Source organism: Lolium rigidum, chromosome 6, assembly GCF_022539505.1.
Source record: "Lolium rigidum isolate FL_2022 chromosome 6, APGP_CSIRO_Lrig_0.1, whole genome shotgun sequence".
Taxonomy (NCBI): Eukaryota; Viridiplantae; Streptophyta; class Magnoliopsida; order Poales; family Poaceae; genus Lolium; species Lolium rigidum.
Window position 1 is genome coordinate 133,797,566 of NC_061513.1, and position 25,268 is coordinate 133,822,833.

The following is a 25,268-nucleotide window of genomic DNA, read 5'->3' on the forward strand; positions in this document are numbered from 1 at the left end:
TAGTAAAGGTCTGACCGCCGCTTGTTTTATCCTCATTTATTCATCAAGATGCAGACCTCCTGCCATGATTATGTGAGCCAACTAAGGAGACGACCCAACTTTTCAACCTAGGTAATGAAGTTTTTATATACATAAAAAGTTTACAATAACTAAAAACAAAGAGTATTGTAAAGACAGTTTCATCTGGCAATTTAAGATTATTGGTTAAGACATGCATCGAGTAACAGTCCTTGTATTTCCCGAGAAGATCACATATTGTTTAACTGACATCTGCTGGAAAATGGCAGGAAACCATATATTCATGCCGTACAAGGCTTCGCAATGTGGAATCTCAATATATATCGTATACAGGTGTTGCACCAATATTTACATGTCCATGCAAGACAAATGTCCTCATTCTCCTCATAAGCTTCAATACTCTTATATGGCATGTGGACGGATACAGAAAGCATGGCCAAAATTGGCATGCCAAACTGAAGACATTCAGAATAAGCAGCAAAAAGATAACCAAAATTGCTTCTCGCCACAAGAAACTGGAGGTAACTTCCCGGTAAGAACTCTCATAGAGTGAACAGCATGCAATCTGGCTGATGCGCTAACAGGGAGACGCACCACCATGTCCCAGCAAAGCAAATCACGCTCTACAGGTTCCTGGCCTTCAGCAGATGCGATACAACAGAACCTTCAAGTATAGCGTTTCTTGAACAGCTGATGCCTCTTGGCTGGGTCCTTCTTCTTTGATCCTTTTCCCTTCCCAGTACTGAAATAAAAGAAAGTACTCACAGGTAAGCATTCAGCAAGTAAACCACAATGAAAACACAGCATAGAGACGGAAACGAAATGGAAGTGGAGCAAGACAGCACTTGTACTCCATGTAGACCATTCCACCAGCTCCAGAAAAGTGACTCATTAGTCCAGCAGAGCGCCGAGCCTTCAGCAGAGCCTTGCCATCAGAATCCTCTTCCAAGTGCTCAACACCAATCATGTCATCCCCTGCATTCAGCACCTGTTTGAAGTAGCACAGACAGAAATTGCAGTCAGAAACAAACAGCAAGAAACTGACAAATAACGTGTACAGAAAACACCCACTTTGCCTAACAGGTCAAGCTGTTCATCAAGCGAGTGAAAGCTCAAGTTAGGTCCTTCTTCAGGTGGTGGCAAGCTCGTAATCACCTATAAAATGTATTTTTTCATCACTAAATGCAAAGGGCCAAAAACAAATCCCATATATCTACAAACAAATGCTTGAGACTAAACCTTGAAGCTGTATCCTTGGTCGATAAGGAATTGTTGCCTTTTTGTCGAATAGTACATTTCCTGCATCAGTGCAAAAGTTAGTCATGCTAAAGTTAATCAACATTCTCACTGCAGGTGGTTCTCCCAAAGGGAGATAATGCCAAATACAAAACAGACACAGTAAAAATTAGTGAGACACACCTGTGTGTCAGTTGATACAAGCGAGTAGAAAAAAGCATTGTATTCTTCTTTTCCACCTGCCATCCTATCTTGATGCTTACCCTGCAGTCACAGTAGTTGACAAGATAATTAGTGGCAATGCCATAGAAAACACTTGTTTGAATATGCTACTGTAGTTCAAGATCTAAAAAAAATATTGCAAACTGTTTGTAGATCACTTCCACCCATCTGATGGGTAACCATCATTTTCTAACCCTTGATTAGAGGGAAATCAGTGACTTGAAAAGTGTTTGTGACTCAAAATGACATAACTAGCATAGAGACTACTGAAATCCCTTACACGACCACCTCAATAGCAAGCTGGAACAGTGTTAAACAAAATTCTAGGTTCTTCACACCAAATCAATTTGGGCATTTCATATACATATTATCACTATAACAGGAACATAAAAATCCACGCAAAATTTTGAATATCGAAAGAAGCAATACAGCAATTGCAACCGTGTTGGTCTATGCAACAACCACAAGCTTCAATCCACATTACCTTTGCCCTGAGAATACGTCCCAACCGTTGAGCTTCTTGACGCCGGGAACCAGCATGAGATGATATTTGTATGATAACATTTGCTTCTGGAATATCAATTGAGTTATCACCCACCTAACAATTAACAGCACAGATGTCGTTAAGATTGCCAACGTTGGTGGCTTTGAAATAAATAAGTAGGACGTCAAAATTAATAATAAGCCCACCTTAGAGAGGAAAACAGTGTTGACTTCTGGGCTGTTCTTAAATTGGTACAGAATTCTTGTCCTCTCAGCATGGCTGAAGATACAAAGCTAACATAAGTATAACTTATGGCCCATAAGTAAAGTCACAAAAGATGAGAGGTTACCTTGTGGCACCATAAATCATTGGTTTACGGAGCTTCATTGCATATGCAGTTAGTGCAAATAAATTATCAGCAAATACAATTATCTTATCCCCGCGTTGTTGCTCATGGAATCGAATTAGAAACTCGCAAGCCCTGAATTTGTTTGGATTCATCACATAGAGTACCTGGTAGATAAGAGCCAATATAATGCTGTCGTCAATATGAATGAAACAATCTGAGGACTACAAAGGGAGTACAGAAGAAGAGCATGCCAATTAAACAAAATATTTACAAGTTCAATATGACTTTAAGAAGAATATTTCCCTGGACAATTCCAATTGTATCGAATTTCACCGAAGGGCCAAAGAAGAATACTATATTGTTAGGAATTAAGACCCAAAACTAAACAAAAAGTCAACACGTTCATAAATCGAATTGATCACTGAATAAAAATAAAAATAAATAAGGTAGCACCCAAAGTAACAATGGAAGTTTGAACATGCATATTTCAAAAAGTAAGATTCGGAAGTTGGATATAAACTCTGCACAGATAGATGAGAAACCTCAAAATAGATTCACCTGTTTCTTTTTTGAATTTTCCTTTTTCAAATACTCAGCAAAGAACTCTTTGGTCATGGGACACCATACTTCTGCACATTGCACATTTGCAATAAATCCACCTTTCACTAAATCCAACCAATTTGCTTCATACAGCTTTGGTCCAATTAGAAAATTTAGATCTGTAATGCGTTCATCCTCTCTCACAAGTGTAGCTGCAATTATATCAATTTGAAGTTATTTAGTATGTATAATATGAAAAGTGTAAAGAAATCATATAGGAATATATGATGAAAACAGACCAGTAAGACCAAGCTTGCAGTGAGACTTGGTAATGCTGATGACCTTTCTGAACATATGTGCAGGGACAACATGAACCTGTGAAAACAAATAAGTTAAGAAAAGCATCTAGGATTTGTCATGTGCAAATAAAACTTGCAAGCCTAAATTATCAGAGAATGAAGATCCCACCTCATCCATAAGGAGCAAACCCCACTCCCTGCTCCGGATTTCTTCGATAATCTTCTCTGAGTCTTCGGATCGTTTGCCCCCAAATGCCACCATGTTATAAGTGGTCACAACAACACTGGCCATCCCTCGAAATTTCTCCTTGTTATCTGACGTAAAACGACTGATATGTTCATCTCTTATAGTTGACCAGAGCTTGAACTGGAAAGCCCATTGATCAACAGAGACAGCATTTGTGGCCAAACATAGACAGCTCTTCTTAATACGACATGCCGCAGATACACCAACCAACGACTTTCCAGCACCACAAGGTAGCACGATAATGCCTGACCTTGCTCTGCCTGTAAATAATGGCAAAAATTATTCTGCGAATGAGAAGAAGCACTTTCTCTGCGGATATCCCGAGTTCCATAAGTGTGAACTGAATATTAATGATCAATTTAATGAATCCAGGGAATAAATTTTCTACCTAACAACCAGAAGGAGACTGTGTCTAATATTCCTAGTTTCCTTCCTTACTTCTTAGTAACATGGGTGTCCCAAACATTCCTAGTTTCATTCCTTAGTAAACACAGGCTTCCATTAAGTTCTGATGCTTTAAATGCATCTTCTCAGAAAACAAAAAGAATTATTAAAACAAGATCGAATTGACCAACGCAGGCTGCGCTGCCCATGAACAGGTCTACTTTATTAAACAGATTATGTGACACATTGGGCAAATTATATATCTGTTCACAAATCTGGAAGACAAATCAGCATAAGGGTCATCTGCTAAGCATCAATATACTTGATTTGAAGAACCATGTCCAAACTCCTAAATATAAGTTAAGAACTTTGCACAAAGGAGAGGACCTCCAATTATTCCTTACTGGTTGATGTCATCAGCCACAATAGCAGGGCTGCATATAGGACTGACTCAACTTTTGCCATAAGACTGTCTTTACAATAATCCACACCAAGTACTAGAGCTCTCCTCGCTCCCACCGCTCCTAGCCTAGCCTAGCCTCCCACCACCACCACCGGAGCCCCGCCGCCGTCGCTGCTCTCCGTCGACCGCCCCTCCCCGTCATGGCCTCCCCCGCGTCCGCCTCCGACGCGTCCTGCTCCGCGGACGGCCTCCGCTGGCGGAGATCTGGCAGCGAGTCCTCCAGCGCGCGCAGCTACTCCGATGTCGCGCGCGCCACCGCGGCGCCGCCAAGCCCCGCCGCCGCACCGACCCCTGTCGCTGCTCCCTCCGGCGCCGCCACCGCCCGGAGGGCTCCCGCCGCTACCCGCCTCAGCCCCCGCTCGGAGGTGCACCGGGTCAGCCGCGAGCCCACCGTCGACGCCGAGGGCTTCCAACAGCCGCGCCGCAGGTACCACAACCGCCGCCCCCGTCGCCCTGAGGCGCGTCGCTCTCCGCCTCGGCCCCGCCGTAGCCCCTCGCCTGTGGAGGACGCCGGCCTCTGTTTCCGGTGCCTTGAGCCCGGGCACATCGTGCGCGACTGCACCAACAAGGTGCGATGCCGCAAGTGCCTCTTCCCCGGCCATGAGTCCTGGGAGTGCGGGCCCCGGCAGCGCCAGGCCCGGCGCGAGGTCGAGCGCGCGGCGCCTCCTGCTCCGACGCGCCGCACCACCCCTCCGCCGCCGCCCCCACCTCCGGCCACTGCGCACGCGACGCCCACCGCCCTCGCGACTCCGGCCCCGACGCGTGTCATCGTCTCACGCTCCGTCGAGATGGAGGAATCCGAGCGCATGCTCGAGCGCGCCATGCTGGCGACCATCACCGGCACCCGCCCGGCCGTCAGCATCGACGACGTCGCCGACCTGCTGCACGCCTCCTTCGAGCTTTCGCCGGGAGACTTCACGGTGCACATTCACCACCCCGAGGACTTCCTCGTCATCTTCTCCAGCATGCAGATCAAGGCGCGGATCACTGGCGATCACTTCGTCAGCTGTCCTGCGTTCTCCCTCATGATGTGGCCATGGTGCAAACTCGCCCATGCCGGCTCGGGAAGGTTTGAATATCGCGTCGAGCTTGCTCTCCGCGGAATCCCTCCCCAAGCCTGGCAGCTATCTACGGCTGAGCACCTCCTCGCCCCAAGCTGCTGGATTGAAAAGATTCACCCCGACACCCGCTCTCGCGCCAACCTCGCCGTCTTCCGCCGCACCGTCCGCGCCCACGCCCCGCCGACATTCGCTCCCATGCCATTCTCGAGGTCGTTGAGCTGGTCCCGTCGCGCGTGCCATCTCAGGCGCCGCAGGTCAAGACCCTCACCTACCCCATCAGCATCGAGATCGTGCACGCCGTTGCCGAGGGAGACACCCTAGCCGCCCGAGCTCGGGACACCGACGCCAACGGTGGCGCCGCGAACCGAGGATGGTGCGCGCGGCAACGGCGACGGCCGCCCGCGCAACAGGAGGAGAGGACGCAAGCGTCGCCGCACCGCCGACACCCCTGACGGCCGCGCGGATGGCATGGCCCTCGACGGCCTCGGCTCCATGGACCTAGGCCCGCATGTCCGGGCTGACGGCCTCGCCATGTCCGCTTGGCCCTCCCGCCGGCAGCCGCCGCGCGGCGGCGCGCCGCCACCGGTGTTGGAGAGGACCATCGACCCGTGGCCGCGCCAGCGCCGGGCCCGCCGTTCTCGTCGCCATGCCAAAAAGGGAAAAAGATGGGGCTGGAAAAAGAAGGATGCCGAGTTGGGGCCATTGCAAAAGCCTGTTGCAGAGACAGCTCTGTCCCCGACAGGATCAGCGCCGCAGTGCCCAGGGCCCGCTCCAGGGACAGATGTCCCAGCCTCACTCGCCGAATCAGAGATTCCCTGCACACCGGACGCCACCGGCCGTTCAAACCCCCCGTCGGCTTGTGTGCATGGACAGGAGGAGCCTGACGCGCTTTCGCAAAGCATGCCCCGGATCAGTGCGGCGACCAACCCACGCCCGGCCTTCGTGCCTGGAGACACAGCCCGCTGGACCCGCCGCTCCTCGCTGCGCGGATCTCTTGTCGGGCCTTGGCGCTGCTACCTCGTCTCCTTCCACCGAGGTTTTGGAGCCTATTGTTGACCGTGCCGCTGCGGACATAGTTGGCGCCAACGCCACCGCCGCGCCGTCACTGATGACGTCACCCGCAGCCGCCAGCGACCAAGCAAGCCCACGGCCCAACACCTGTGCGAGCCCGCTCACGATCCTGCGCCGTCCAGCTCCTGTGGATACGGATGATGGGCCATCCAACGAAGCCCAGGCCTCCGCGCAGCCCATGGCGGCCTCTCGCCGCGGCGCATGCACGCCATCTCCACGGCCAGCTGCGAGGTTTGCCTCGCCGCCGATCACCATGCGCCACCGGAGACCATGCCCGCCGCAGCCTTGGACGCTTGGTGATTTCCTCACGGCGGCCACCAAGCACCTCACCGCCGCTGCCGCCCACGCCGGGCGCCGCGCGACGAGGCCCGCGCTCAACTTTGCGCCGCGCCGGGGACGCTCCGCCCACGGCAGAGCAACGCGCCCACATGCACGTCCTGCGCTCGCTTGGCATCATCGGGGCCAACCAGAGGATCACTGCGGAAGAGATGAAGACTTACGAAGGCCTGTTCGCGACGCCGATCCCGCTCACCGTTCTCACGGCCATGGCTGCCCTGGTTGACCGTGAGATGCCGCCGATCGCCATCGCGGCCGGATGCTCGCCGCCACCCCCGGTGGGCCGGTCCTCGTCTAGCCGCGCTAGTGCCCCACCACCGTCGATCTCTTCCCCATGGATCACGGCCTTAAGATAGCTAACTGGAACGTGCACGGCATTAACGCTCGTGCCCGTCGCACCGCCATTCGCTCGTTGATTGACACCACTGATGCTTCCATTGTTTGTCTTCAAGAAACTAAGATGGAGCTTGTCTACTCGTCTGTTGTCCTTGAGTTGCTTGGCTCTGAGTTTGACGACTACGTGTACTTGCCAGCGATCGGCACGCGCGGCGGCATTCTCCTTGCTTGGAAGAGCACGGTTGTCTCGATCTCCGACCCGGAGTTCACCACCCACGCGCTCTCCGCCAAGGTCTGCATGCCCGGTGGCACCCCCTGGTGGATCACGGTTGTTTACGGGCCCCAAACTGACGCCGACAAGATCGCATTCCTCCAGGAAATGCGCGAGGTCCGCGCTGCGTGCCCCGGGCCCTGGCTGCTCTGCGGAGATTTTAATCTCATCTACCGCGACGGCGACAAGAACAATTCCAACCTAAACCGGCGCATGATGGGACGCTTTCGCCGCGTGCTCAATGACTTGGCTCTCAAGGAGATCTACCTCAACGGTAGAAGATACACCTGGTCCAACGGCCAATCGCCGCCCACGCTCGTGCACCTAGATCGCTTCTTCTGCACCACGGACTGGGAAGAAAGCCACGGAGAATGCCACCTGCGCTGCCTCGCCTCCGTCGTCTCCGACCACTCCCCGCTGCTGCTGGATTGCTCGCCCATGCCCGCTGGCCACCGCCGTTTCCGTTTTGAGGAGTTCTGTTAGGCACCGGACGGGTTCCACGACACGGTCACCGCGGCCCGGAACTCGTCCACCACGCCGACCCCTTCCGGCGACTGCGGCTTCGCACCGCACGCCACGGCGCGCGGCCTCACCAGTCGGAGCTCGAAGACCGTGGGTAGCGTCCCGGATGCGCATGGCGATCGCCGGGGACCTTATCCTACGCTTCGACAAAGCCCGGGAGGACCGTGCCCTTTCCGCGCACGAGACCCGGCTGCACAAGCAGCTCGAAGGCCACTTATCTAGGGTTGGCGTCTCCGGACCGCACCATCGCCCGCCGGCGTGCGCGGATCGCTCGCCTCCGCGATGGTGACGCCAATACGGCATTCTTCCATCGGCGGTGCACCTACAGGAGACAAAAGAATAGGATCTACGCCATCCGCGTCGGTGACCGGACGATCACCGATCGGGCCGCCATTGCCGAGGCTGCCTTCGCTCATTACGACGGCCTGTCGGGCACCAATGTCGCGCGGGACCGCACGCTGGATTTCACGCAGCTTATTGAGCCCACGGACAGCCCGGACGCTCTTGAGGCCCGCTTACCGTCGACGAGATCCGGAACGCCGTCAAACGCATGCCGGCCCGCAAGGCTCCTCGGACCCGACGGCTTCACCGCGGAATTCCTTCGTGCGTGTTGGACCACCGTCCAGCGGGACGTTGTCGACGTGTTCCGGCAGCTCTTCCGGCTGCGCGGCGGAGGGTTTCATCGCCTCAACCGGGCGCCGATGACGCTGCTTCCCAAGCGTGCGGACGCGGCCGCCTCGGGTGACTACCGGCCCATAAGCCTCATCCACCCGATCGCCAAGCTCTTCGCCAAGACACCGCTCGCTTCGCCTAGCGCCACACCTCGACGGCCTGGTCGGCACCAACCGGAACGCGTTCATCGGCGGCGGAGCTCGCACGACAACTTCCTCCGGTGAAGCAATCCGCACGCCTCCTCGCACCGGCTCGGAGCACCTCGGGTCCTCCTCAAGCTCGATCTCGCGCGCGCCTTCGATTCCATCTCGTGGCCCTTCCTCTTCGAAGCGCTACGGCGATGTGGGTTCGGAGATCGCTTCCTCGAGTGGATCGCGGTCTGCTCTCCTCGTCGAGCACGAGGGTGTCGGTTAATGGCGAGCCTCGGGCCTCCTATATGGCACCGCCGCGGACCGAGGCGGGCGACCCTCTTTCGCCCCAACTCTTCGTCCTCGGCGTCGATGCTCCGGGCCGCCTCATCCGGCGCGCTGCCCATCTTGGCATCCTGCGGCGTCTACACCCTACGCGTGTCGTCCCCGCGTTCTCGCTTTACGCCGACGATGTGGTCTCGTTCCGCTGCCCCACGCCGGAGGATGTCACCGCCGTGCGCGAGATCCTGCGGTTATTTGGCCGCGCCTCCGGCTCGCGGGTCAACTACTCGAAGAGCTCGGCCACGCTTATCCGTCGCGACCGGAGACGATGCCACGCCGGTGGTCCAAGAGCTAGGCTGCCCCATCGTCGATCTTCCCATCTCCTACCTCGGCATCCCGCCGACCACGAGGAGGCCCACGGCCGCGCGGATGCAACCGCCGGTTGAGCGCGCCGCTGCCGGCACTGCCTACTTGGAAAGCCAAGCTTATGACCAAGGCGAGGAAGGGCGACCATGGTCAAGGCCGTGATCGGTGCTATTCCGATCCACCAACGGCTCGTCCTTGCACCGCCTAAGAAAACCCTCAAGCTCATCGACAAGATCAAGCGGGGATTCCTCGCGGGAAGGAAAGAGGGAGGCCAAGGGCGGCAACTGCCATGTCAATTGGAAGCGAGTGTGCGGCCTCTCGCCTACGGCGGCACGGGCATTCACGACATTGAACGGACCGGCACGGCCTGCGCTTGCGGCGGCTATGGCTTGCCCGCGCGCGACAACGAGCGCGCACGGAGGGACTCGGACCTGCAATTCTCGGCCGAGGAGCGCGCGATCTTCTTCGCCTCCGCCGAGCATGGTCATTGGGAACGGTCGGCGGGCGCTCTTTTGGGAAGACGAGATGGATCGATGGCCGGGCTGCACGCGAGATCGCGCTGCGCGTTTGTTTGATTGCATCCCCAAACGCCGCCGCAAAATCGGGACCGTGGCGCAAGGTCTCCGGGGGAACGGTTGGGCCCGCGACATACATGGCATCCTTGGCATCCACGAGATCGGCCGGTACCTACGGCTACTGGATGGCCATCGCCCACACCACGGCGACGACGGAGCCGGACGGACTCGTTTGGAAGTGGACGGACGGTGGCTCCTACACGGCCAAGTCCCGCTACCTCGCGCTGTTCCGGGGCTCGACCATGTCCAGCTCGTGGAAACTTACCCGGAAGACACGGGCGCCGCCGCGCGTCAAATTCTTCGAGCGGTTAGCGAGCATGGACCGTTCGTCGGACTGCGGAGAGACCGGCCCGGCGAGGGCCGCAACACCATCCCGGGTGCTTGTCTGTGCGACCAGCTGCCGGAGACGATGCATCATCTCATCCTAGCCTGCCCCTTCTCTAGGCAGGTCCGGCATGAGGTGTTGGCGCGCCTACGCATGACTTGCCGGCCACCTACCGACGACGACGCAACCACGGACGGCCGGTGGCGTAGAGCGAGGCGAGGAACCCCCAAAATCATGCGCAAAGGCACTGGACTCCATCACCCTGCTCACACCGTGGCTAATCCGGAAACACCGCAATGCCTGCGTATTCGACAGAGGCCAACCATCGGTCTTTGGATTGGTGGACGACATCATGGAGGAGGCTGTTCAGTGGGCTAGGGCAGGGGCTAAGGGTTTAAGGGTTGTGCTGCCGACGACTTGGGACGTGCACTGATGTTGTTTTCTTTCTCTATTCTCCCCCTCTTAGGAGGCTTGTAAAACTCCCTATCTTTTCAATGCAATGAAACGCAAAAGTCTTTTGCGTTTTCTCGAAAAAAATAAGATATTCTAGCTCAAATTCTGAAAATCACTGGTTCACTAAGCAAACTATTAATGAGTATTGTATGTATCTGTTATGGTGTCACACCATGAGTCCATGACACTCTGTAGCCCTTTACCAAGTTTAACATGCAAGTATTCACATGTATATTGCATCCTGAACTTACCATTCCCAAACATCTTACTCAGGCTCTTTTCTTGATATGGCCTTGGCCGTGCTTGAGGTTTTAATTCCATATCCAAATCTGGGTTTACCTATAATAAAATGAAAAGTCAATCCCAATACTGAACCGTGTAGCAACCGGTTCATCGTATGTCATGCTAAAAAGCAGCTGCGAAACAATGAAGATGAATTGTAGGGTGCCTATTCCTGTGACAAGTAAAATGGGTTGAGAATACCATGCGTCTCAATTCTCAAACCTAAATAGGTAATATCATACAATAATGTCTATACATAGTTTGTAGTGCTCAGCAGAAAGGCACATAAAATTTTGTCTCCATGAATTTAAACAAACAAGTTAATGCATTATGACAGTTCTCACTTAATGTACCGAAAGATCATCATTCTGAATGAAATAAGGAATAAGGTTTATTTCCCATGGTACGTGTGCTACTCTGGTGTGATTGGGCTTCAGTGTGCTTATGAAAAAGAGCTCCCATGTATCCTAACTTGTCATCATTTAATGGTTTAACTTTCAGCTGCATACGTTGAGGATAAAGCAACATGCAATAGTTGGCAATTGCTGCCCGAACATCAATCCAGTGAGGGTCTTGGGTCAAGAACTTGACTGAATGCTTTAAAAATATTTAAAAATATGAGATGTGTCCCTATATACTTGTCAATTTTGATTTATACATGTATATCTGAATCAATTTACATTTGTACGGTAAATTCATACTACAATGTTCTGAGGTGATACTGGGCACTACACTGAAGCTCTGATAGTACCCGTCACATTGGTTAACAAGTCCCATGAAGTCAGTAATTTAATGTAGCAAAAAAAACTAGCTAAATAGTTCAATTGGCATGTCCGAGTTCTTGTATAACAGAGGTTGCTATTAGCTCAGCATACTACCAAGGCAAGAAGCTGCTTCTAAAAATTTGCACAGCACAAGGCCAAATTGGCTCAGACCAGTTCAACATGACCATCTCACATCAAAACTGGCTAGCAAAATCTGGTTTTATCTTATTTAACACGGGTTAAATGCACTGAAAAATCTCAGCCCGCTGATGCACCAAAGATCAAGCCCAGGTTTTCCTGGTCAAGCCACCTTCCTAGATATCATAAATATGGTTCTTCTTCATATGACAAGTACTTACTGTGTCATTTCTAAAATCATACTCCTCAAGCATGGGAAAGTTCAGTGCATTTGGTAAGCACCGCTGCTTGACGTTCTCAACCTGCATAAGATGGCACAAAATATTAAACGCCAGTCTCCATAACTGAGGCTCTACCAAAGCTTTTGCTTGAAGCGACACAATACATGGTTGGGAATAATTTCGAAAGAATGTGTTTCTTTTTCTTCAGCTGCAGCAGCTAAGTCCATTCCATCTAACAATTCCTCATGTCCACTAGCTATTTCCCCAGGTGTTTTGCTAACACTGAATGAAGGTGCTTCTAGGCAGTCCTGAAAGGTTATTGAAATAGATTCAGATAATGAGATATATCAAACAACTATCACAAACAGCAGTTACATGATGGTTGATACAGACAAGATAGAATCAGAAGATGGCGGGTAGGTCATGAGCTTTTGGTACAGACAAGATTGTAACAGAAGATAGTGTGTAATAAGTTATGGATTTTCCATATATGTGTGAGACAGTTCAAAATGGCCAGTACAAAGACCTGTACCAGCAGTGCGAACTAATAATGTAGCCATTCACGAAACTCATGAAATACATAATTATTAGAGAAGGTTGTGTTCCACAAAAACTCATGGTACAGACAAGATAATAGCACAACGATGGTATGGATAAGCACTTCCATATGACGCAAAGTTATCTTCTATCTGACACTAGTTGCGTTCCACGAAAACTGTATTCAAGTGAATAGAGCAAAAGATTAACCTCGGGAGCTTGTCGTGCTTTCGCAATTACATCATCACTCAGAAGGGTCTTCAAAACCTGGACACAGGTGTGAAAGCTCGAATAAATAACGAGTGACAGAGTAATCAGAATTCTTCAGTTACAGGAAGAATGATACAACCTCGGGGAATGGGGACTCCACAAAATACCGATTCTTCTTCAGAACAAGCTTTACTTTGCCATAATTGGCAGTTGAGCCGTGGATGAAATCGATTATTTCCCGAGGTAACTTAGTCTTGGAGAGCTTGCTCAAGACACTAATGATAGTAGTCGTCTCGAGTCCAACCGAGACCGCGGCATACAATGAGTGTGGCGTTAAATTGTACTCGTGCATAGACTCGGGCCTGGACAACCGAAGTGAGATTTAAGTTCCCAGTGAAAAATCACTCGCATTTTGTACATTACATATATTACAGGCATTAGCCTGGATACAGTTTGGATGTTTAGGGTAAAGAAGTTGATCCATGTGACTTAACCATCAATTATGGAGTAGCAGCATCATTTTAGGTCAGGTTCAATTGCATTTTAACTTATGTTCAGTACCACTCATGTTCAATTAGATCCACTCAAGTTCAGTACCATTCCACTCTAACTTTCTGGGAAAAAAGTAGTAAGAATCGGGCTAAGCTCCACTCGTTTGATACAACAGTGGCTAGTACAAATCAAACATGGGGCTGGATGGGATTGAGGTGCGCGGGTGACTGAAGTAGACCTGCATACAGGTTCGGCGATGGCGATGAGGAAATCGTAGGCCTGCTTGTAAAGGGGCGAGAAGGTCTCGAGGAAGATGCGGCCGTCCGCGCACGCCCAGAGCGGCCGGTTCACGTGATCCGGCTTCAGCTCCAGCTTGGTGAAGTCCCTCTTCTTCACCTCGGTATCCCCTGCAAACGGATCATAAATTCCACAGCCCCCAAAATCCCCAATCAGCTAAGACGCGGAAACCGCGCCGATTCGCGAAAGGTCGGCGGCGGATTTAGGAGGAGGAGGAGGAGCCGTGCGCGGGGGTACCGTCGCGGGCGTCGTCGTCGAAGTCGTCGGCGTAGTTCATCTCGGCGGTCTCGTCGACCAGGGCCGCCTTGGATGGCGCCGAGGACTTGTACCGCTTCGGCGCGCGGGCGCGATCGCCTGTAGAGGAGAGAGGGGAACGGCATCACGGGGTGTGACACGGAGGAGAGGATACTGGTCGGATTTAGGGTTTCCGCCTCACCGTCGCCGCCGGCCATGGCTGAGAGCGAGGAGCGGTGGAGGTCGGTGCGCGGTGAGTCGAGTCGAGGTAGACGGAGAAGGTCAGATGCTGTGTGGGAATCGCATGTGGATATGGGCTGTGGTGCTTGGAGAAATATAGGAGGAGTTGGCCCAACATTTTGGTGAACCTGGATGGCCTGGAACCGTCTTAGGCCCGACACAAATGCACGTAACCTCACGTGGAGCAGCATTGCAGCAATAACTCAGCTAAGTTCAGTTTCATTTCCCTAAAAAAAAGCTAAGTTCAGTTTCATTTCCCTAAAAAAAGCTAAGTTCAGTTACATATGTTTGTTTTCGGAAATTCAATTCGTCTCCTAGATGCATATAATTCCTCTATCAAAAAATTATATCTCTAAATTTCAAAAAAATTTGATAAAAATGTCTGCATGTTCATCTCCACAATATATGTGTGTTTTGTCAAGTTTCGTGAAAAAACCAATATTTTTTGTGATCTCTAAAAAAGGAAAAAAAATATCTTGTGTAAATATTTATTTTCAACACCTAACTTTATCTTTTTTACACAGGCCACACGATTTTTCATGAAACAACTTTGTGGACAATGTAGCATGTGAAAATATACGTACGAATTTTTAATTTCAATTTTTTAACATTTTAAAATATGTCTAAGATGTATTTCAAAATGTAGAGAGCATATGCTCCCATGTGCCAAAACATCGCTCTCGTTTATTTCGTGTAAAAAGAAAGCATCAGACACGCATTTATTTATGTTTAGTCAGCTTTGTACATGATATACTTAATTACCTTTCCTTTTTGGCATGTCTCGTATTAACTCGTATGACTCATCGACCGAGCATGACATGTTGCCGCGGAGTGTTCCTAGCACTGTCGATCATCTTTTTGCTGCTCTGACGAATGCAAAACAAAACAAGCCATGGTACATGTCGTTGAATGGCTTGGCAAACTACATCGACCAATATCGCCAGGCAACCCTATCTGTTGCGTTGATCATGTTCGTGATGTCTAATTCTTCAACCTAAATGCTGCATAACTGTGTTGCGTGACCATACCCACCGCGTTGATTTTGTCACTCTCAATAAAGTTAAGTGTTCCTCTATAAAGAGTTAATTATTATTTTACTTTTGTCGCTCCTGACACTCGAGGGTTGCGTCGTGCAAACTCATCCTACATATCATCGACTCCGAGTTTGTGACACCTCACATGTGAAAGCTAGTAGCTGACTAACCCGTCGAATCATTGAAAACTCCAATCCAATTGCAGCCAACTGACAGGTTGGCAAGGCATATATACCCCAAGCATCAGGCTAACGAAAAGGATTAACATATGGTGGCCATGTGTCGGGTCCTATCACCGCCAATAACATTATAATCTGCAAATACAGACATTTCTTAAGTGGCAAATATTTCACAACTCTTCTTTTTTTTGCAGTTCACGAGATAAGCGACTACCATAACCGCTATTGCCTATCGGAAGCACGCGGATGCAAAAGCACCAAAGTGTCTACTTTGACCTCCAACAAGAGTCGACGGCTTCATCAAGTCCTCAAATAGGAGTCAGCAACTTCATTAAGTCATTCAACATGAGTCGATAAGAAAGGGGTTGCGCCCAGAACTTCAGTCGAGTTTCTCGTCGAGTGCTACAACTTGAGTCTATGCACGACTGCAAACACCCGCCCATCAACTCGGGAGCTACTCCCATCATGAGCATTGGTCGTGCATCCGATAAAAAACAATCTCTCAACTTATTGACTACGCTGCCTCTGTCCCAGCATAGATTTTTGGCTTCTTACGGCCACATTAACTTCATCTATGAAAATTTATGTAACGTTGAGTGCATACTCGATATCTGCTCCACTTCCCTAGACAGTCGGGGGCGACGCTCATAACGACCGAGTCTCTACGCTAGTCTTCGACTCCCCTAAACACTCGGGGTGCTACTGATGTAGGCATACCCTATCGAGCACCCATCATTACTGTACATGGTTCTGCTCAACTGGAGGTCCACATGATGCATGGGCCACGAAGCCCAAGAGAAGATAGCGGCTATAAAACACTCGAAGCCCAGGAACCTGGCCTATCAACCAAGGAAAAGCTCAAAAAATTCCTAACTTCTATTCAACTCGAATAGCGCGGTACCTGAGACTCGACCTCCTTTATAAAGGCCAGGAGGGGCCTCCGAGGAAGGTTAAGCAAGATAGAACTCACGCGGTACGAAACAAAAACCCTAGCCTTGCTAGATCCACCTCATCGTAGTCAATCTTGACGACTTTTGTAATCCCATCATTAATACAAGCAACAAGAAACACATAGGGTTTCTCTTTCGGAGGCCTGAAGCTGGGTAAAACTCGAGTTTTTTCGTGTGGATTTTGTTTGTACGCCGGCGAAAAAACCATCATGCTTCTTCTCCAACACCCAATTCCATCACGTATGGGCATTGCCATGGTTACCCCATGTCACCTCCCGACTTCATAACCTCCTCTGTCTCTAGTGAATCTGATTGGATAACCACCTTGTTTGCCCCAATTTGGTTTTCGAACTACATCCCATTCTTGATCGCCAAGGCCTCCGTTGTCGCCTCATCAAAAGCATAGTCCATACAATTGTTACTTGCAGCCACAAAGTCACCTTTACCATCTCTGATTATCGCCCCTGTTGCTCTCGTGTGTGTATCAAGGTTGAACGATGCATCAACATTAATATATACAAAACCGTCTTTCACCTTTTCCCATTTGCAGACTTCATTGACGCATTTTGAACTCACAACTCTAGTGAAGTTTGCCACAAGGACCCGAATAGACATGGTTGTTGGACATTTTCACCATGCACCTTGACATAGGCATCCCAAATGGGCCTGCCGAAGATAGTACCCGGGGTTTACTGAAGGCCCATTACCCGAAGAATAAGAAGATTCGGAAGCCCAAGATATTATTAAGGAAAGCTAGGGTTGTAATAGAAAGTCTTATTTGTAATCTTACGGGATGAGTTAGAAACCTTCCCGGACTTTGTAACTTGTACAAAGACGAATCCCTCGGCTCCGCCTCCTATATAAGGGGGAGTCGAGTGATACGTCTCCGACGTATCGATAATTTCTTATGTTCCATGCCACATTATTGATGTTATCTACATGTTTTATGCACACTTTATGTCATATTCGTGCATTTTCTGGAACTAACCTATTAACAAGATGCCGAAGTGCCGATTCTGTTATCTGCTCGTTTTTGGTTTCGTAAATCCTAGTAAGGAAATATTCTCGGAATTGGACGAAATCAAAGCCCGTGGGCCTATTTTTCCACAAAGCTTCCGAAGTCCGAAGACGAAACGAAGAGGGGCCACGGGGTGGCCAAACCCTAGGGCGGCGCGGCCCCACCCCTGGCCGCGCCGGCCTATAGTTTGGGCCCCCCGTGCCGCCTCTTGACTTGCCCTTCCGCCTACTTAAAGCCTCCGTGATGAAACCCCCAGTACCGAGAGCCACGATACGGAAAACCTTCCAGAGACGCCGCCAACGCCGATCCCATCTCGGGGGATCCAGGAGATCGCCTCCGGCACCCTGCCGGAGAGGGGAATCATCTCCCGGAAGACTCTACGCCGCCATGGTCGCCTCCGGTGTGATGTGTGAGTAGTCTACCCCTGGACTATGGGTCCATAGCAAGAGCTAGATGGTTGTCTTCTCCCCATTGTGCTATCATTGTCGGATCTTGTGAGCTGCCTAACATGATCAAGATCATCTATCTCGTAATTTTATATGTTGCGTTTGTTGGGATCCGATGAATAGAGAATACTTGTTATGTTGATTATCAAAGTTATATCTACGTGTTGTTTATGATCTTGCATGCTTTCCGTTACTAGTAGATGCTCCGGCCAAGTAGATGCTTGTAACTCCAAGAGGGAGTACTTATGCTCGATAGTGGGTTCATGCCCGCATTGACACCTGGGACAGATGATGGAAAGTTCTAAGGTTGTGTTGTGCTGTTGCCACTAGGGATAAAACATTGATGCTATGTCTAAGGATGTAGTTGTTGATTACATTACGCACCATACTTAATGCAATTGTCTGCTGCTTTGCAACTTAATACTGGAGGGGGTTCGGATGATAACCTGAAGGTGGACTTTTTAGGCATAGATGCAGCTTGGATGGCGGTCTATGTACTTTGTCGTAATGCCCAATTAAATCTCACTATACTCATCATGATATGTATGTGCATGGTCATGCTCTCTTTATTTGTCAATTGCCCAACCGTAATTTGTTCACCCAACATGCTGTTTGTCTTATGGGAGAGACACCTCTAGTGAACTCGTGGACCCCGGTCCAATTCTCTTTACTCGAAATACAATCTACTGCAATACTTGTTCTACTCGTTTTCTGCAAACAATCATCTTCCACACAATACGGTTAATCCTTTGTTACAGCAAGCTCAGGTGAGATTGACAACCTCACTGCTTCGTTGGGGCAAAGTACTTTGGTTGTGTTGTGCAGGTTCCACGTTGGCGCCGAATCCCCGGTGTTGCGCCGCACTACATCCCGCCGCCATCAACCTTCAACGTGCTTCTTGGCTCCTCCCGGTTCGATAAACCTTGGTTTCTTTCTCGAGGGAAAACTTGCCGCCGTGCGCATCATACCTTCCTCTTGGGGTTCCCAACGAACGTGTGAGTTACACGCCATCAAGCATATTTTCTCGGCGCCGTTGTCGGGAGATCAAGACACGCCGCAAGGGGAGTCTCCACTTCTCAATCTCTTTACTTTGTTTTTGTCTTGCTTAGTTTTATTTACTACTTTGTTTGCTGCACTAAATCAAAATACAAAAAAATTAGTTGCTAGTTTTACTTTACTTGCTATCTTGTTTGCTATACCAAAAACACAAAAAAATTAGTTTACTTGCATTTACTTTATCTAGTTTGCTTTATTTACTGTTGCTAAAATGGCCAACGCTGAAAATAATAAGTTGTGTGACTTCACAACCACAAATAATAATGATTTCTTATGCACACCTATTGCTCCACCTGCTACTACAGCAGAATTCTTTGAAATTAAACCTGCTTTACTGAATCTTGTTATGCGAGAGCAATTTTCTCGGTGTTAGTTCCGATGATGTTGCTGCCCATCTTAATAATTTTGTTGAACTATGTGAAATGCAAAAATATAAAGATGTAGATGGTGATATTATTAAACTAAAATTGTTCCCTTTCTCATTAAGAGGAAGAGCTAAAGATTGGTTGCTATCTCTCGCCTAAGAATAGTATTGATTCATGGACTAAATGCAAGGATGTTTTTATTGGTAGATATTATCCCCCTGCTAAAATTATATCTTTGAGGAGTAGCATAATGAATTTTAAACAATTAGATACTGAACATGTTGCTCAAGCTTGGGAAAGAATGAAATCTCTCGGTTAAAAATTGCCCAACCCATGGACTCGACTACTTGGATGATCATCCAAACCTTCTATGCAGGACTAAATTTTTCTTCACGGAATTTATTGGATTCAGCTGCTGGAGGTACCTTTATGTCCATCACTCTTGGTGAAGCAACAAAGCTTCTTGATAATATGATGATCAACTACTCCGAATGGCACACGGAAAGAGCTCCACAAGGTAAGAAGGTAAATTCTGTCGAAGAAACCTCTTCCTTGAGTGATAAGATTGATGCTATTATGTCTATGCTTGTGAATGATAGGACTAATATTGATCCTAATAATGTTCCATTAGCTTCATTGGTTGCACAAGAAGAACATGTTGATGTGAACTTCATTAAAAATAATAATTTCAACAACAATGCTTACCGGAACAATTCTAGTAACAACTATAGGCCATATCCTTATAATAATGGCAACAGCTATGGTAATTCTTATGGAAATTCTTACAATAATAATAGGAGTTCACCCCCTGGACTTGAAGCCATGCTTAAAGAATTTATTAGTACACAAACTGCTTTTAACAAATCTGTTGAAGAAAAGCTTGGGAAAATTGATATACTTGCTTCTAAAGTCGATAGTCTTGCTGCTGATGTTGATCTTTTGAAATCAAAAGTTTTGCCTAATGAGAATCATCATAATAAAATTGTTACTACAGCGAATGCCATCCAAGTAAAAATTAATGAGAATATAAGATTAATGGCTGAACTGCGTGCTAGGTGGGATAGAGAAGAAAATGAAAAACTAGCTAAAGAGAAGAATATAGCTAAAGTTTGGACTATTACCACCACTAGTAATGCTAATGCTACACATGTTGCTGCACCTTCTACTAATACTAATAAAAGAATTGGTGTTAGCAATGTTTCCACTTCTAATGCAAAGCGCGAGAAACTGCCTGAAACCGCTAAAACCGCTGAAACCGCTCGTGATAAAGCTGCTGAAATTTTTTCCAACATTGGGGATGATGATCCCATTGCTTTAGATTATAATGGTTTGAATTTTGATGATTGCCACATCTCTGAAGTTATAAAGTTCTTGCAAAAACTTGCTAAAAGTCCTAATGCTAGTGCTATAAATTTGGCTTTCACACATCATATTACAAATGCTCTCATAAAAGCTAGAGAAGAGAAACTAGAGCGCGAAGCCTCTATTCCTAAAAAGCTAGAGGATGGTTGGGAGCCCATCATTAAGATGAAGGTTAAAGATTTTGATTGTAATGCTTTATGTGATCTTGGTGCAAGTATTTCTGTTATGCCTAAGAAAATTTATAATATGCTTGACTTGCCACCGCTAAAAAATTGTTATTTGGATGTTAATCTTGCTGATCATTCTACAAAGAAACCTTTGGGTAAAGTTGATAATGTTCGTATTACCGTTAACAATAACCTTGTCCCCGTTGATTTTGTTGTCTTGGATATTGAATGCAATGCATCTTGTCCCATTATATTGGGAAGACCTTTTCTTCGAACTCGTTGGTGCTATCATTGATATGAAGGAAGGTAATATAAAATATCAATTTCCTCTCAAGAAAGGTATGGAACACTTCCCTAGAAAGAGAATGAAGGTACCTTTTGATTCTATTATGAGAACAAATTATGATGTTGACACTTCGTCTCTTGATAATACTTGATGCACACTTTCTGCGCCTAGCTGAAAGGCGTTAAAGAAAAGCGCTTATGGGAGACAACCCATGTTTTTACCTATAGTACTTTGTTTCTATTTTGTGTCTTGGAAGTTGTTTACTACTGTAGCAACCTCTCCTTATCTTAGTTTTGTGTTTTGTTGTGCCAAGTAAAGTCTTTGATAGAAAAGTAAGTACTAGATTTGGATTACTGCGCAGTTCCAGATTTCTTTGTTGTCACGAATCTGGGTCCACCTCCCTGTAGATAGCTCAGAAAATTAAGTCAATTTACGTGCATGATCCTCAGATATGTACGCAACTTTCATTCAATTTGAGCATTTTCATTTGAGCAAGTCTGGTGCCATTTTAAAATTCGTCAATACGAACTGTTCTGTTTTGACAGATTCTGCCTTTTATTTCGCATTGCCTCTTTTGCTATGTTGGATGAATTTCTTTGATCCACTAATGTCCAATAGCATTATGCAATGTCCAGAAGTGTTAAAAATGATTGTGTCACCTCTGAATATGTTAATTTTTATTGTGCACTAACCCTCTAATGAGTTGTTTCGAGTTTGGTGTGGAGGAAGTTTTCAAGGATCAAGAGAGGAGTATGATGCAACATGATCAAGGAGAGTGAAAGTTCTAAGCTTGGGGATGCCCCGTGGTTCACCCCTGCATATATTAAGAAGACTCAAGCTGTCTAAGCTTGGGGATGCCCAAGGTATCCCCTTCTTCATCGACAACATTATCAGGTTCCTCCCCGAAACTATATTTTTATTCCATCACATCTTATGTGCTTTGCTTGGAGCGTCGGTTTGTTTTTGTTTTTTGTTTTGTTTGAATAAAATGGATCCTAGCATTCACTTTATGGGAGAGAGACACGCTCCGCTGTAGCATATGGACAAGTATGTCCTTGGTTTCTACTCATAGTATTCATGGCGAAGTTTCTTCTTCGTTAAATTGTTATATGGTTGGAATTGGAAAATGATACATGTAGTAATTGCTATAAATGTCTTGGGTAATGTGATACTTGGCAATTGTTGTGCTCATGTTTAAGCTCTTGCATCATATGCTTTGCACCCATTAATGAAGAAATACATAGAGCATGCTAAAATTTGGTTTGCATATTTGGTTTCTCTAAGGTCTAGATAATTTCTAGTATTGAGTTTGAACAACAAGGAAGACGGTGTAGAGTCTTATAATGTTTTCAATATGTCTTTTATGTGAGTTTTGCTGCACCGGTTCATCCTTGTGTTTGTTTCAAATAAACCTTGCTAGCCTAAACCTTGTATCGAGAGGGAATACTTCTCATGCATCCAAAATACTTGAGCCAACCACTATGCCATTTGTGTCCACCATACCTACCTACTACATGGTATTTTCCGCCATTCCAAAGTAAATTGCTTGAGTGCTACCTTTAAAATTCCATCATTCACCTTTGCAATATATAGCTCATGGGACAAATAGCTTAAAAACTATTGTGGTATTGAATATGTAATTATGCACTTTATCTCTTATTAAGTTGCTTGTTGTGCGATAACCATGTTCACTGGGGATGCCATCAACTATTCATTGTTGAATTTCATGTGAGTTGCTATGCATGTCCGTCTTGTCTGAAGTAAGAGAGATCTACCACCTTATGGTTAAGCATGCATATGTTAGAGAAGAACATTGGGCCGCAACTAAAGCCATGATCCATGGTGGAAGTTTCAGTTTTGGACATATATCCTCAATCTCAAATGAGAAAATTATTAATTGTTGTTACATGCTTATGCATAAAAGAGGAGTCCATTATCTGTTGTCTATGTTGTCCCTGGTATGGATGTCTAAGTTGAAGAATAATCAATAGCGAGAAATCCAATGCGAGCTTTCTCCTTAGACCTTTGTACAGCGGCATAGAGGTACCCCTTTGTGACACTTGGTTAAAATGAGTGCATTGTGATGATCCGGTAGTCCAAGCTAATTAGGACAAGGTGCGGGCACTATTAGTACACTATGCATGAGGCTTGCAACTTATAAGATATAATTTACATGATGCATATGCTTTATTACTACCGTTGACAAAATTGTTTTATGTTTTTAAAATCAAAGCTCTAGCACAAATATAGCAATCGATGCTTTTCCTCTATGGAGGACCATTCTTTTACTTTCAATGTTGAGTCAGTTCACCTATTTCTCTCCATCTCAAGAAGCAAACACTTGTGTGAACTATGCATTGATTCCTACATACTTGCTTATTGCACTTATTATATTACTCTATGTTGACAATATCCATGAGATATACATGTTACAAGTTGAAAGCAACCGCTGAAACTTAATCTTCTTTTGTGTTGCTTCAATGCCTTTACTTTGAATTATTGCTTTATGAGTTAACTCTTATGCAAGACTTATTGATGCTTGTCTTGAAGTGCTATTCATGAAAAGTCTTTGCTTTATGATTCACTTGTTTACTCATGTCATATACATTGTTTTGATCGCCGCATTCACTACATATGCTTTACAAATAGTATGATCAAGATTATGATGGCATGTCACTCCGTAAATTATCTCGTGTTATCGTTTTACCCGCTCGGGACGAGCGTAACTAAGCTTGGGGATGCTGATACGTCTCCGACGTATCGATAATTTCTTATGTTCCATGCCACATTATTGATGTTATCTACATGTTTTATGCACACTTTATGTCATATTCGTGCATTTTCCGGAACTAACCTATTAACAAGATGCCGAAGTGCCGCTTGTTGTTTTCTCGCTGTTTTTGGTTTCGAAATCCTAGTAAGGAAATATTCTCGGAATTGGACGAAATCAAAGCCCAGGGGCCTATTTTTCCACGAAGCTTCCAGAAGTCCGAAGATGAAACGAAGAGGGGCCACGGGGTGGCCAAACCCTAGGGCGGCGCGGCCCCACCCCTGGCCGCGCCGGCCTATAGTTTGGGCCCCCCGTGCCGCCTCTTGACTTGCCCTTCCGCCTACTTAAAGCCTCCGTGACGAAACCCCCAGTACCGAGAGCCATGATACGGAAAACCTTCCAGAGACGCCGCCAACGCCGATCCCATCTCGGGGATCCAGAGATCGCCTCCGGCACCCCGCCGGAGAGGGGAATCATCTCCCTGAGGACTCTACGCCGCCATGGTCGCCTCCGGTGTGATGTGTGAGTAGTCTACCCCTCGGACTATGGGTCCATAGCAGTAGCTAGATGGTTGTCTTCTCCCCATTGTGCTATCATTGTCGGATCTTGTGAGCTGCCTAACATGATCAAGATCATCTATCTGTAATTCTATATGTTGCGTTTGTTGGGATCCGATGAATAGAGAATACTTGTTATGTTGATTATCAAAATTATCTACGTGTTGTTTATGATCTTGCATGCTTTCCGTTACTAGTAGATGCTCTGGCCAAGTAGATGCTTGTAACTCCAAGAGGGAGTACTTATGCTCGATAGTGGGTTCATGCCTGCATTGACACCTGGGACAAGTGATGTAAAGTTCTAAGGTTGTGTTGTGCTGTTGCCACTAGGGATAAAACATTGATGCTATGTCTAAGGATGTAGTTGTTGATTACATTACGCACCATACTTAATGCAATTGTCTCGTTGCTTTGCAACTTAATACCGGAGGGGGTTCGGATGATAACCTCGAAGGTGGACTTTTAGGCATAGATGCAGCTTGGATGGCGGTCTATGTACTTTGTCGTAATGCCCAATTAAATCTCACTATACTCATCATGATATGTATGTGCATGGTCATGCTCTCTTTATTTGTCAATTGCCCAACCGTAATTTGTTCACCCAACATGTTGTTTGTCTTATGGGAGAGACACCTCTAGTTAACCGTGGACCCCGGTCCAATTCTCTTTATCGAAATACAATCTACTCGCAATACTTGTTCTACCGTTTTCTCGCAAACAATCATCTTCCACACAATATGGTTAATCCTTTGTTACAGCAAGCTTCGGTGAGATTGACAACCTCACCGTTTCGTTGGGGCAAAGTACTTTGGTTGTGTTGTGCAGGTTCCACGTTGGCGCCGGAATCCCCGGTGTTGCGCCGCACTACATCCCGCCGCCATCAACCTTCAACGTGCTTCTTGGCTCCTCCTGGTTCGATAAACCTTGGTTTCTTTCTGAGGGAAACTTGCTGCTGTGCGCATCATACCTTCCTCTTGGGGTTCCCAACGAACGTGTGAGTTACACGCCATCATCGAGGGACGC

At 47.4% G+C, this 25,268-nt stretch overlaps 1 protein-coding gene across 1 annotated transcript; it reads right to left on the reverse strand.

Annotated features, from left to right (window-relative positions):
• Positions 1-281: 281 nt before the first annotated feature.
• On the reverse strand, positions 282-14,048 carry LOC124660880 (general transcription and DNA repair factor IIH helicase subunit XPB1-like). The gene is made up of 19 exons (XM_047198720.1): positions 14,018-14,048; positions 13,819-13,935; positions 13,523-13,691; positions 12,932-13,154; positions 12,793-12,849; positions 12,210-12,353; positions 12,046-12,126; positions 10,892-10,979; positions 3,318-3,655; positions 3,149-3,224; positions 2,868-3,061; positions 2,310-2,473; positions 2,167-2,239; positions 1,961-2,074; positions 1,438-1,518; positions 1,258-1,317; positions 1,090-1,173; positions 864-1,006; positions 282-760 (listed from the first exon to the last, which is right to left on the reverse strand). The coding sequence occupies exons 1-19, from the start codon at positions 14,031-14,033 to the stop codon at positions 685-687; spliced, it is 2,298 nt and encodes a 765-aa protein (XP_047054676.1). The 5' UTR covers positions 14,034-14,048; the 3' UTR covers positions 282-684.
• Positions 14,049-25,268: the final 11,220 nt, after the last annotated feature.